The 12,231-nt window shown below is 45.7% G+C and overlaps 1 protein-coding gene across 2 annotated transcripts in view; it reads right to left on the bottom strand.

Moving 5' to 3' along the window:
- HEXB (hexosaminidase subunit beta) overlaps positions 1–12,231 on the bottom strand; it is a 150,747-nt gene that overhangs the window by 75,335 nt on the left and 63,181 nt on the right. For both annotated transcript variants that reach the window (XM_029574995.1, XM_029575002.1), the window contains one exon: positions 9,627–9,759. In XM_029574995.1, the coding sequence (XP_029430855.1) occupies positions 9,627–9,759 (133 nt within the window). The remainder of the gene's footprint in view (positions 1–9,626; positions 9,760–12,231) is intronic.

Here is a 12,231-nt window from a genome sequence, read left to right as displayed (position 1 = left end):
TTAAACAAGCTTTCCAAAAAGAGAAGGGAGAATAGAAGCCAGGGATGGGCAAAGCACGAACAATAAAACAACCATACACACTGCAGAAACTCAATAAGTGTGTAGTTTTTAATATGTAGCGCACCATTACTAATGGATAAGTTACATTTGTAAAATTAGTTCTGTACTCAAAACTGAGAAGGAAAGACATGGACATGATTAATCACATTTAACAACGAACATTGATAACCAACTATGTTTCCGAACCTTATGGCACCTATGTAAACAGTTGTGAAGGTCCCCAAACGACGGTGTAGAAAAGAGTTGAAATAAAATAAATAATGTATCACAGTCTGCTTGTGATTTAACTACTCTAAATAATTTTGTATCATCGCAAATTTGATAACCTCACTCGTATTCCTTTCCAGATCATTTATACATATATTGAAAAGCATCGGTCCAAGTACAGATCCCTGAGGCACTCCACTGTTTACCCTTTTCCACTGAGAAAATTGACCATTTAATCCTACTCTCTGTTTCCTGTCTTTTAACCAGCTTGTAATCCACGAAAGGACATCGCCTCCTATCCCATGACTTTTTAGTTTTCGTAGAAGCCTCTCATGAGGGACTTTATTAAACGCCTTCTGAAAATCCAAATACACTACATCTACCGGTTCACCTTTATCCACATGTTTATTAACCCCTTCAAAAAAATGAAGCAGATTTGTTAGGCAAGACTTCCCTTGGGTAAATCCATGTTGACTATGTTCCATTAAATCATGTCTTTCTATATATTCTACAATTTTGATCTGAGAATAGTTTCCACTATTTTTCCCAGCTGAAGTCAGGCTCACTGGTCTATAGTTACCCGGATCACCCCTGGAGCCTTTTTTAAATATTGGGGTTACATTGGCCACCTTCCAGTCTTCAGGTACAATGGATGATTTCAATGATAGGTTACAAATTTTAACTAATAGATCAGAAATTTCATTTTTTAGTTCCTTCAGAACCCTAGGATGCATAACATCCGGTCCAGGTGATTTGCTACTCTTTAGTTTGTCAATCTGGCCTACTACATCTTCCAAGTTCACAGAGATCGTTCAGTTCGTCTGAATCATCACCCCTGAAAACCATCTCCGGAACTGGTATCTCCCCAACATCTTCATTGGTAAACACGGAGGCAAAGAATTCATTTAGTCTTTCTGCAATGGCCTTATCTTCCCTAAGAACCCCTTTAACCCCTCTGTCATCTAATGGTCCAACCGACTCCCTCACAGGTTTCTTGCTTTGGATATGTTTAAAAAAGTTTTTATTATGAGTTTTTGCCTCTATGGCCAATTTCATTTCAAATTCTCTCTTCGCCTGTCTTATCAATGTTTTACACTTAGCTTGACAATGCTTATGTTTTATCCTATTTTCTTCAGATGGATCCTTCTTCCAATTTTTGAAGGATGATTTTTTGGGTAAAATAGCCTCTTTCACCTCACCTTTTAACCATGACTAATCATTTTGCCTTCCTTCCACCTTTGGTTATTGATTGTATTTTGGAATTTCTGTATGCATTGGGTTTCTTCTCTCTTTCAGATACCACGTCAATCTCTTTCACCAGAGCTTTATCCTTATGTGATGCAGATAAGACGTTTTTTTACTTGTCATTTGAGAGAGCGTGTGTTTCTGCATCACCGGTCTTAGTCTACCAGAGCCCACAGTAGGCGGCCACCTGCGAACGGGTTGAATGAACTCTTAACCCCTCTGGGATAGGCCGACCATGATAGATATATGCGGAACCAATGGTCTCATTCAACCAAACTGTTATTGTGGCTTTTGACGCTTTTTGACCCTTTTTTTGGACCACTCCATAGCACAAAAAGGTGATCCAACAGCCAAAAATCGTTCGTGACTTCTAGATACCGCAACAAGGCCTCCTGACATCCAGATGCCTCAATTCCCATGCATGAGGCGTATCAATCTCCAGATTTGTAAAGGCCAGAAGTTCCACCGACTAGCTTAAGTGGCACGCCAAAACCACTTTCGGCAGAAAGGAGGGTACAGTCCTCAGTGAAACTCCAGAATCTGAAATCCACAAAAAGAGTTCCCTGCATGACAGGGCTTGAAGCTCAGACACTCTTCTGGCTGAACAAATCACTACCAAGAAAACCACTTTCAGAGTCAGATCTTTTATGGTGGCTCTCTTAAGAGTTGCCCTATAAACAGCCTATGGCAGACACTTGCACTCTCAGGGAACTAAAAGGACAAACCTTTCATCAGACCTCTCTGCAAGAAAGCCAGAATCTGCACCACCGATGCCTGCCGAGGAATAACCCCCTGCTCCATACACCAAGACTCAAAGACTCTCCAAACCAGAACATATGCCAAGGAAGTAGAGGTCTTGTGAGCTTGCAGCAGGGTAGAAATAACATCCTCCGGCTAACCTTTCTTCCTTAATTGCCTCCTTTCAAAGGCCAAGCTGCTAGACAAAAGCAATCTGCTTGATCTGAAGATATAGAGCCCTGCCGTAGAAGATTTGGTAGATGGCCCAGCCTCAGGGGTCGTCCACCGCTAGGTTGACCAGATCCACAAACCAAGGCCTTCACACCACTCGAGCCACGAGAATCACTTTTCCTGGGTGGACCACTATTCTCCTTATTACCTTGCCCACCAGAGGCCATGGAGGAAACAGGTAGATCAGAAAGTTGTACAGCCAAGGAACCAGGGAATCGACCCCCCTCTGCAACTGAAGAAACGCAGCACCTTGGCAGTCCTCTGAGTTGCCATCAGATCCATGTGAGGAGTTCCCCATCTGCGAGAAATGAGGGCCATTGCATTCGCCGATAGCTCCCATTCTCCGGGATCCAACCATCAACTGAGAAAATCCACTTGCACATTTTTGGACCCCGCTATGTGAGACATCGCTATCAAGGCCAAATGCTGCTCCGCCCAGGAAATTAGCATCTCTGCTTCCAGAGTTACCGGATGACTCTTTGTCCTCCCTGACGGTTGATGTAGGCCACCACCATCACACTGTCTGACAGGACTCTGACTGCCCTATTGCACAGAAGAGGAAGAAACCTCTCCGGAGCCAATCGCACCGCTCTTGTCTCAAGACAACTGATGGACCAAGTCACCTTTCTCAGTTGTACCAACTGGGACTGACTCACAGCCCCCCAACCGGTAAGACTGACATCAGTGTTCACTACTACCCATTGACGCACTTTGAGGTTCACCCTGCGCTCCAAATGGTCCCGGGCAAACCACCAGCAAAGACTAGACCTGGCGAATTCTGTAAGCGGAAGATGAAACTGCTCCGACATGGGATCTCAGTGACATAGCAACGCTTTCTATAGAGGTCTCATATGAGTAAATGCCCATGGGACCAGCTTCAGAGTTGAGACTATGGAACCAAAGACCTGCAAGTAATCCCCGACCCAGGGTACTTGGGTGTCCAACAAGTGCAGCACTTGTGCCTGCAGCTTGACGATTTGCTCCTCCGTGAGAAAGATCTTGCCCACATGGGTATCTAAGTACACACCCAAGAACTCCAGAACCTGTGAAGGAAAAAGATGACTCTTGGCCAGTTTTACAACCCAGCCCAAGGATCTCAAGTGGTATAAGACCACTTCCACTGCCTATCTGCAAAGTTCCTCAGATTTCACTTGGATGAGCCAGTCGTCCAGATACAGATGAACCAGTACCCCCTTTCTGAGGGCTGCCACTACCATCACCATCACCTTCGTGAAAGTCCTCAGAGCACCTATGGCTAGGCCGAACGGAAGAGCAGAAAACTGAAAATGTTTTCCGAGAATCATGAATCTGAGGTATCTTTGATGATCCTGGCAGATACCAATGTGCAGATACACTTCCGTCAAATCCAGGGAAGCCAAGAACTCCCTGCTGTGCACTGCTGCTATGACAGACCTGAGAATCTCCATCCAGAAACGTGGAACCTTGAGAGCCACGTTCACCTACTTCAAATCCAGAATTAGGTGGAAGGTTCCTTCCTTCTTTGGCACCACAAAGTAAATGGAATAATGTCCTGTCCTCCACTACACTCTTGGGGAACGGGAACAATGGCCCTCAGCATTTTCAGCCGTTGAATAGTCTCCTGAACTATCAATTTCTTCATTAGCGAAACGCAGGGAGATATCATGAAATGGTTTCTTAGAGGCCGAGCAAATTCTAAAGCTTAGCCTCGTCCTATTATGCTTAGAACACACTGGTCCGACATTATCTTGACCCACTCCTCGTAAAAAGAAAGAGTCAACCGACACCCGATGACTGGGACCAAGGAGTGAAGGCCTCATCTCATTGTGATTTGGTTCTGCTAGACCCTTGGCCAGAAGCATCTCTGTTCGCTCTATGTCCATGAAAGGACTGAGACCTCCGCGAGCTTAGTCTCTGGCCTGCGCCCAGAGCCCTGCTCTGACAGAAGCGCCTTTGGCCCAGAGAGTGAATCGGCAGAAAAATTTGGCGCCCTTAGGCTAGTCTTTCAGTAGCTTGTGAACCTTATCACCAAGCTGCTTTATCAGTTGTTCCAAATCTTTTCCAAAAAGGAACTTGCCCTTAAAGGGGTGCTCACTAAGCTGAGCCTTACAGGAAACATCTGCTAACCAGTTTCATAACCACAAGAGCCTCCTAGCCGAGACTGCAGACACCATCGTCCTAGAAGAGGTACGAAGCAGATCATAGAAGGCGCTGGCCCCATAAGCCACCACTGCCTCTAATCGTTCTGCCGGCTCAGATTCTTGGGGCAAGAGATCTTTGGCACTAACTGCTGTACCCATCTCAGGCTTGCTCAAAGCATAAAACTGCTCACATCGCAGCTCAGATGCCCAAGGCTGAAACTTCAAATATCTTCTTGAGGTGTACCTCGAGCCTTCTATCTTGGAGGTCTTTTAGAGCCACCGCATCAGACACTGGGATGGTGGTTCTCTTCTTCGGTACCTTCACATGATATAGAGTCTCCTCCAGCAAGGGATAAAGCTTGTCCATAGCCCTGATTAAGGCCTGTCTCAGGAGTATCTCACTCCCTGACCATTAATTGCTGAACCATCCTATGAAAAGGAAAAGTCCTGGCCGGGCCCCATAAGCCTGCCATGACTGGATCTACTGTGTCCTGATCCAGCTCCACCTGCGGAACCACTATTCCCAACTCTGCCAGGGCATGCGGGATCATAGGACCCAGCTCTTCTCCATGAAAAAGGCGAATGACCTTAGGATAGTCTCTGTCCATGAGAGGAATCTTCCCTGGCTCCTCCTGTTGATCCTGACCACTGAAAGAAGGGGGAGGTACCAGGAAGACCATCCTCCGGAGGGCACTCTGTGGTCAGACTCCTCCGAGAGAGTCATCCATGGTACCTCGCACTGCAGGATCCTTTAACTTCTGGACACTTGTGGTCCCCAGCATCTCCAATCACCTGGGCACTTTTCTGGGCAGCCCCTCAGAAAGTCTGCGCCTGGGGAAGCATATACTAGCCAGATATGCTTTGTGCAAAAAAAGCACAAAGTCCGGGGAAAAACAAGGACGACCCCCTAAATCCCCCTCCAGGGGATCAGGATCTTCACCAGACTGCTCCCCTGGGGCCTCCCAAGCCTCATTGGGGCTCAAATCGACAGGCGACAGCACTAGCAGGAGATCCTCTGCCCCTCTCTCCTCAGCAACCTTAAATGTTTTCAAAATGGCCACCGTTCCCACGCTCAGTGGGAATGGATTAGCCTCATCCTCTGCAGCAACCAGCAGCCTACCAGGGCCACACTGCCTACCCGATGCCGCTACAGCACCGTGACGACCCCTCCCCCAGAGAGGCAGCAGGAGCATCAGCCGGCCTGGAAGAGCCACAAAGATTGCCCTCCACAGGCAGTGGCGTGGCTCTAACCATGCAGCAGGCACTGATATGAGCGAGCAGGATTGGGAGGCAGGAGCCATGATAGCACTACTGCCTGAATGCCCTGCCTCCGGTGATGGGGCGAGCAGCCGCTTTCCTGTCACGTCCTTTTTTTTTTTTAAACTTTACAAAGAAAAAAGTGAAAAACTACTTCTCTGAAGAAGAGCATCAGAGGCTTCTCACGATTCTCACTGAAGGGGAGGGAGCTAGACTACCAGTTGTCACCCCCGGCGCACCAGAAAAGAGCAATTTGGGTTCCTAATCCCTGCTTGTCCACAACCTGCTACCAGGGGGGGATGGTCCCACCAAGACCTGCCAACCCCCTGGGAGGTATTTCTTTCTTCTTTTCCTGCCTTTTTTTGTTATTTAGGTACAGAACTGCAGGTTTGTACCACCTCCATCTGCTGGAGACCGAGAAATACTGAGGAGATGCAGGTGGTACACCGGGTTAAGAGGTGGTGCCTGCAAAACTTTCTCTATCTCCATCTGCTGGAAGATTGACAAACTGAAGAGTAGTAAATCACCTGGACTGGATGGTACACACCCCAGAGTTCTGAAGGAACTAAAAAATGAAACTTCAGACCTATTAGTAATAATTTGTAACCTATCATTAAAATCATCCATTGTACCCGAAGACTGGAGGATAGCTAATGTAACCCCAATATTTAAAAAGGGCTCTGGGGTGATCCAGTAAACTACAAACCGGTTAGCCTGACTTCAGTGCCAGGAAAAATAGTGGAAAGTGTTCTAAACATCAAAATCACAGAATATATAGAAAGACATGGTTTAATGGAACAAAGTCAGCATGGCTTTACCCAAGGCAAGTCTTGCCTCACAAATCTGCTTCACTTTTTTGAAGGAGTTAATAAACGTGTGGATAAAGGTGAATCGGTAGATGTAGTATACTTGGAGTTTCAGAAGGCGTTTGACAAAGTTCCTCATGAGAGACTTCTAGGAAAAGTAAAGAGTCATGGGATAGGTGGCGATGTCCTTTCGTGGATTACAAACTGGCTAAAAGACAGGAAAGAGTAGGATTAAATGCACAATTTTCTCAGTGGAAGGGAGTGGGCAGTTGAGTGCCTCAGGGATCTGTATTGGGACCTTTACTTTTCAATATATTTATAAATGATCTGGAAAGAAATACGACGAGTGAGCTAATCAAATTTGCAGAAGATATAAAATTGTTCAGAGTAGTTAAATCACAAGCAGGCTGTGATAAATTGCAGGAAGACCTTGTGAGACTGGAAAATTGGGCATCAAAATGGCAGATGAAATTTAATGTGGATAAGTGCAAGGTGATGCATATAGGGAAAAATAACCCATGCTATAGTTACACAATGTTGTGTTCCATATTAGGTGCTACAACCCAAGAACGAGATCTAGGCGTCAGTGTATAACAGTTAAATAGTCAGTTCAGTGTGTTGCGGCAGTCAAAAAAGCAAACAGAATGTTGGGAATTATTAGAAAGGGAATGGTGAATAAAACGGAAAATGTCATAATGCCTCTGTATCGCTCTATGGCGAGACCGCACCTTGAATACTGTGTACAATTCTGGTCGCCGCATCTCAAAAAAGATATAATTGCGATGGACAGGGTACAGAGAAGGGCTACCAAAATGATAAGGGGAATGGAACAGCTCCCCTATGAGGAAAGACTAAAGAGGTTAGGACTTTTCAGCTTGGAGAAGAGACGGCTGAGGGAGGATATGATAGAGGTGTTTAAATTCATGAGAGGTCTAGAACGGGTAGATGTGAATCGGTTATTTACTCTTTCGGATAATAGAAAGACTAGGGGCACTCCATGAAGTTAGCATGTGGCACATTTAAAACTAATTGGAGAAAGTTCTTTTTCACTCAACGCACAATTAAACTCTGGAATTTGTTGCCAGAGGATGTGGTTAGTGCAGTTAGTATAGCTGTGTTTAAAAAAGGATTGGATACGTTCTTGGAGGAGAAGTCCATTACCTGCTATTAATTGACTTAGAAATAGCCACTGCTATTACTAGCAATGGTAACATGGAATAGACTTAGTTTTTGGGTACTTGCCAGGTTCTTATGGCCTGGATTGGCCACTGTTGGAAACAGGATGCTGGGCTTGATGGATCCTTGGTCTGACCCAGTATGGCATGTTCTTATGTTCTTAAGAGAGACAAAACCCAGGAGTCTGGACAGATCTGGGTACGTAATTTAGGGCTCAAGTTACCCACGTGAGGTTGTAAAGGAAGCAGAATTGAATAGCTGTTCAGAATAGAAGGTAAATAAATAGCAGTGAGCAGGGCAAAGAAGAGGATATAATGAAGCATTTCAAACTCTCCCTGCTCTGAGTAACTGTCTCATTTCTTTATACATAAGCCTCATATCTTTCCAATATGCAAAGTTGCTCTGGTAATGCCAGTTCCCTACAGAAAAAAAAAGCTACTGTAATGAAAAACAAAAAAAACCCTTAATGCCTTAGCTTGCTGAATGGCAAGAAAGATTTCTGGTAAGCAAGGCCAGTATGTCGAATGGAACCCCACCCCTCCCCCCAAATACCCCAACTCAAAAGTTTCATCTTAATTCTGCAACCTTCACTTGCAACTTTTCTCTCTGAAGGGACAGCATTCACAGGACACAACCACAAGCCACACACCCGACAATCCTCAACCCCTGCAACACTGGCATGGCCCCGCAATACCTTTCCACAGGATGCAGCAACCACTAGAATCCTCTGGCTCAAGTAAGAACCTCTCTTCTACTGAAATCATGGTGCCATAAACCTTCATTCTTAACTACCCCCTGCCCCACCCCCACCCCCCAGGGCTCTAAATACCGCCTTTGCAGCATCTCCAGCCCCAACCGGCAAAAGCCAGGCACAGGAACTGAAGACAAATCTCCCCATGAAACAACATGAAGTACTACACCCAAACCAGGTGGTCATCCCAAAGAAGTGGGATGACTACAAACATTTTCCTTTAAACTCCCTTGATAAGTTTGGGATTGTTCATATTAAAGTAATGTTTGAAAATTTTATACAGAGTATACCAGAAAATCTTAAAAGCTGTGCCACAAGGAAAAAAAAAAAAAGGGGGGGGGGGAGGGGAGGCCTCAGCTATGACAGACTGAGGTAATTTTTTTAGATGTTTATTTTGTATTCATAGTCCAGATGTATTGGGGCACTCTTAGTAAAAGATTCCTCACTGTTAGGAGTATGACTAACTCTTTACTCATAAAAGGAGAAATGGATAACAAGTTTTCAGAAACTGGACATGTCTTTCAAGAATGAGCAAACCTGTTGTAAGTACTGAAACAGTTTTTTAGAAGACAGCAGTTCAGTCACAAGAGCGAGTCCTAGAACAAAAAACTTTCTAGATCTTTCTGGTACAGGCTAGAAGTCTTCATTGCTCTTATAATGGACATCCCTTGCTGCTGAGGCTTCAGAGAAAAAAATTTAATTTCTATTGTGGCACGAATTTTTATATCCGTCAATAAAATATAAACCTTTGAAATGTCCTTTGCTTTGGGACCTTATTTCAGAAATTTTCAGTGTTACTAATTCTCCCACACTTACTATAATCATATCAACTGCTGCTGTGCTATTCACCATTAGAAACCAATACAGGCAATACACTGATACCTGAAGAGCACGAATCTAGCATGGACTGCAAATTCAGGGAAGAAGACCTCTAAAAAGATTAAAGGAGGCAGCAAAATATATAGTTTAATTATGTTAGATCACACTGCTGAATAAGAACATAATCTTAATGCAACTCAGGCAATTATAACTCACCTTTGCCCCATGAATTCGTGTGACCTGGGGAATCAAACTCTGGGACTACTCTAATCCCTCGCATGCGAGCAAACTCAATCACCAGACGGACGTCAGTAGGAGTATAAATGTGAGTGGACGGCTGATACGATCCCTGTGAAGGATACATAGTTACAGATAAAAATAGTGGGGTAGAAAAAAGAACCAGTTGCTGTTGTGTGGAGAAAAAAAAAAAGGAAAGCAAATGTTGCTTACCTGTAACAGGTGTTCTCACAGGACAGCAGGATGTTAGTTCTCACATATGGGTGACATCATCAGGATGGAGCTCCATCACAGAAAACTTCTGTCAAAGTTTCCAGAACTTTGACTGGCCCCTACTGGACATGCCCAGCATGGCACTAACCCTTCAGCCAGCAGGGGTCCCCCTTCAGTCTTATTTGAAAGCTACAGGCAGTGCCGAAAAATAAAATAACAAAACATTATGAACCCAACACCGCGGGGCAGCAGGCAGGTTTCGTGAGGACTAACATCCTGCTGTCCTGTGAGAACACCTGTTACAGGTAAGCAACATTTGCTTTCTCACAGAACAAGCAGGATGGTAGTCCTCACATATGGGTGAGTAGCGAGCTGAGAATGTCCCGACGATGCACCAAATGTACCCAATGGCGTGCAACAGGCACAACAACTGGGGTGGAAGGGTGTAGGTACGTCACGTTGGAAATAGGTTACGCAGGACAGACTGGCCGAAGATGGAATCTTGTCTTCTGGCTTTGTCCAAGCAATAGTGGGCTGCGAAGGTATGGAGAGAACTCCAGGTGGCAGCTCTGCAAATATCAGGAAGGTGTGCTACTGAAGTTGCCATGGTCCTTACAGAGTGTGCTTTAACATGGTCTTGAAAAGGAATGCCTGCTTGCTGATAGCAAAAAGATATGCAGTCCGCCAACCAGGAGGAGAGAGTCTGCTTACCCACAGGTTGCCCTAATTTGTTGGGGTGGAAAGGGATGAATAACTGAGTGCTCTTCTTGTGGGCAACTGTACGGTCTAGATAAAAAGCTAGAGCCTGTTTACAGTCAAGGGTATGCAGAGCCTGTTCCCCTGGATTGGAATGGGGCCTGGGAAAGAAGGTAGGTAGTATGATGGATTAATGTGAAACTCCGAAACTACCTTAGGTAAAAACTTAGGGTGAGTGCGGAGTACCACCCAGTCCTGCAGGAATTTAGTGTAAGGCGGATAGGTTAACTAGAGCCCGTAACTCACTAACCCTGCGAGCTGAAGTGATAGCCAAAAGGAAAATCACTTTCCATGTGAGATATTTTAGGTTACAGGAGTGAAGAGGCTCGAATGGTGGTTTCATGAGCCAACCGAGAACCAGGTTAAGGTCCCAAGAAGGGGCCAGAGGACGTAAAGGTGGCTTGATATGGAGTAAGCCCTTCAAAAAGCGTGTGACGAGAGGGACATCCCCGACACCTTTATGGAAGGCGGCTACCGCACTGACATGCATTCTGATGGAGGTTGTCTTGAGACCTGACTCTGACCGATGCCAGAAATAGTCCAAAAACTTTGGGATTGGACAGGAAAAAGGAACAGGGGACTGAGAAGCGCACCATGATGTGAACCTTTTCCATTTATAGGAGTAAGATTTTCTCATGGAAGGTTTCTGTGAAGCAAGACACGGGAAACTGAATCTGAAAGGTTAAGTGGTTGAAGGATTAATCTTTCAACATCCATGCTGTCAGGTACAAGGCCTGAAGATTGATATGGCGTAGGCACCCGTCGTTTTGAGTGATCAGAAGCGGGTCCTTTCCTAATGGAATGTGCCTGCGGACGGAGAGATCCTGCAGTATTGGAAACCATACTTGGCGTGGCCAGTGAGGTGCTATCAGGATCATGGTTCCCTTGTCCTGATGTAGCTTCACGAGAGTCTTCGAGAGAAGAGGGAGTGGAGGGAATGCATAAAGCAGACAGGTTGCCCATGAGAGGGAGAATGCATCTCTGGGCTGAGAGTGTTTGCTGCGAATGAGGGAGCAGTAATGTCCACTTTGTGGTTCTGAGGGGACGCAAAGAGGTCTGTCTGAGGATATCCCAATTGTCGGAAGATGGAGTTCGCTACAGAGGGGTTGAGAGACCACTCGTGCGGTTGGAAGACGCGACTCAGCTTGTCTGCCAGTACATTGTCCACACCCGGCAAGTAGGTGGCCCTGAGGTACATGAGTGGGAGAGAGCTTCCGCCCAAATCTGCACAGCTTCCTGACATAGAAGGAAGGGGCCTGTGCCTCCCTGCTTGTTGATGTACCACATGGCCACCTGGTTGTCAGTCTGAATCAGGATCTGATTTGATAGGCAATCCTGAAAAGCCCTGAGAGCAAATCGCATTGCTCGAAGCTCCAGGAAATTTGGTGTTTGGCTTCCTCTGGAGACCAAGAACCTTGTGTCTGCAGATCGGCCACATGGGCTCCCCACCCGATGTTGGAAGCGTTGGTCGTGAAAATGACTTGAGGATTTGGAGCTTGAAGGGGCAATCCCTGGAGGAGATTGTTCTGATTTTTCCACCAGGCGAGAGACAGACTGAGTGAGTCAGTGATGTGGACAATGGCTGACAGAGGCTGAATAGCTCGAGTCCATTGTG

This window comes from Rhinatrema bivittatum, chromosome 1 (genome assembly GCF_901001135.1).
Source record: "Rhinatrema bivittatum chromosome 1, aRhiBiv1.1, whole genome shotgun sequence".
Lineage (NCBI taxonomy): Eukaryota > Metazoa > Chordata > Amphibia > Gymnophiona > Rhinatrematidae > Rhinatrema > Rhinatrema bivittatum.
The sequence above is the reverse complement of the archived record's forward strand: the minus strand, read 5'-3'. Positions and strand labels throughout refer to the sequence as shown.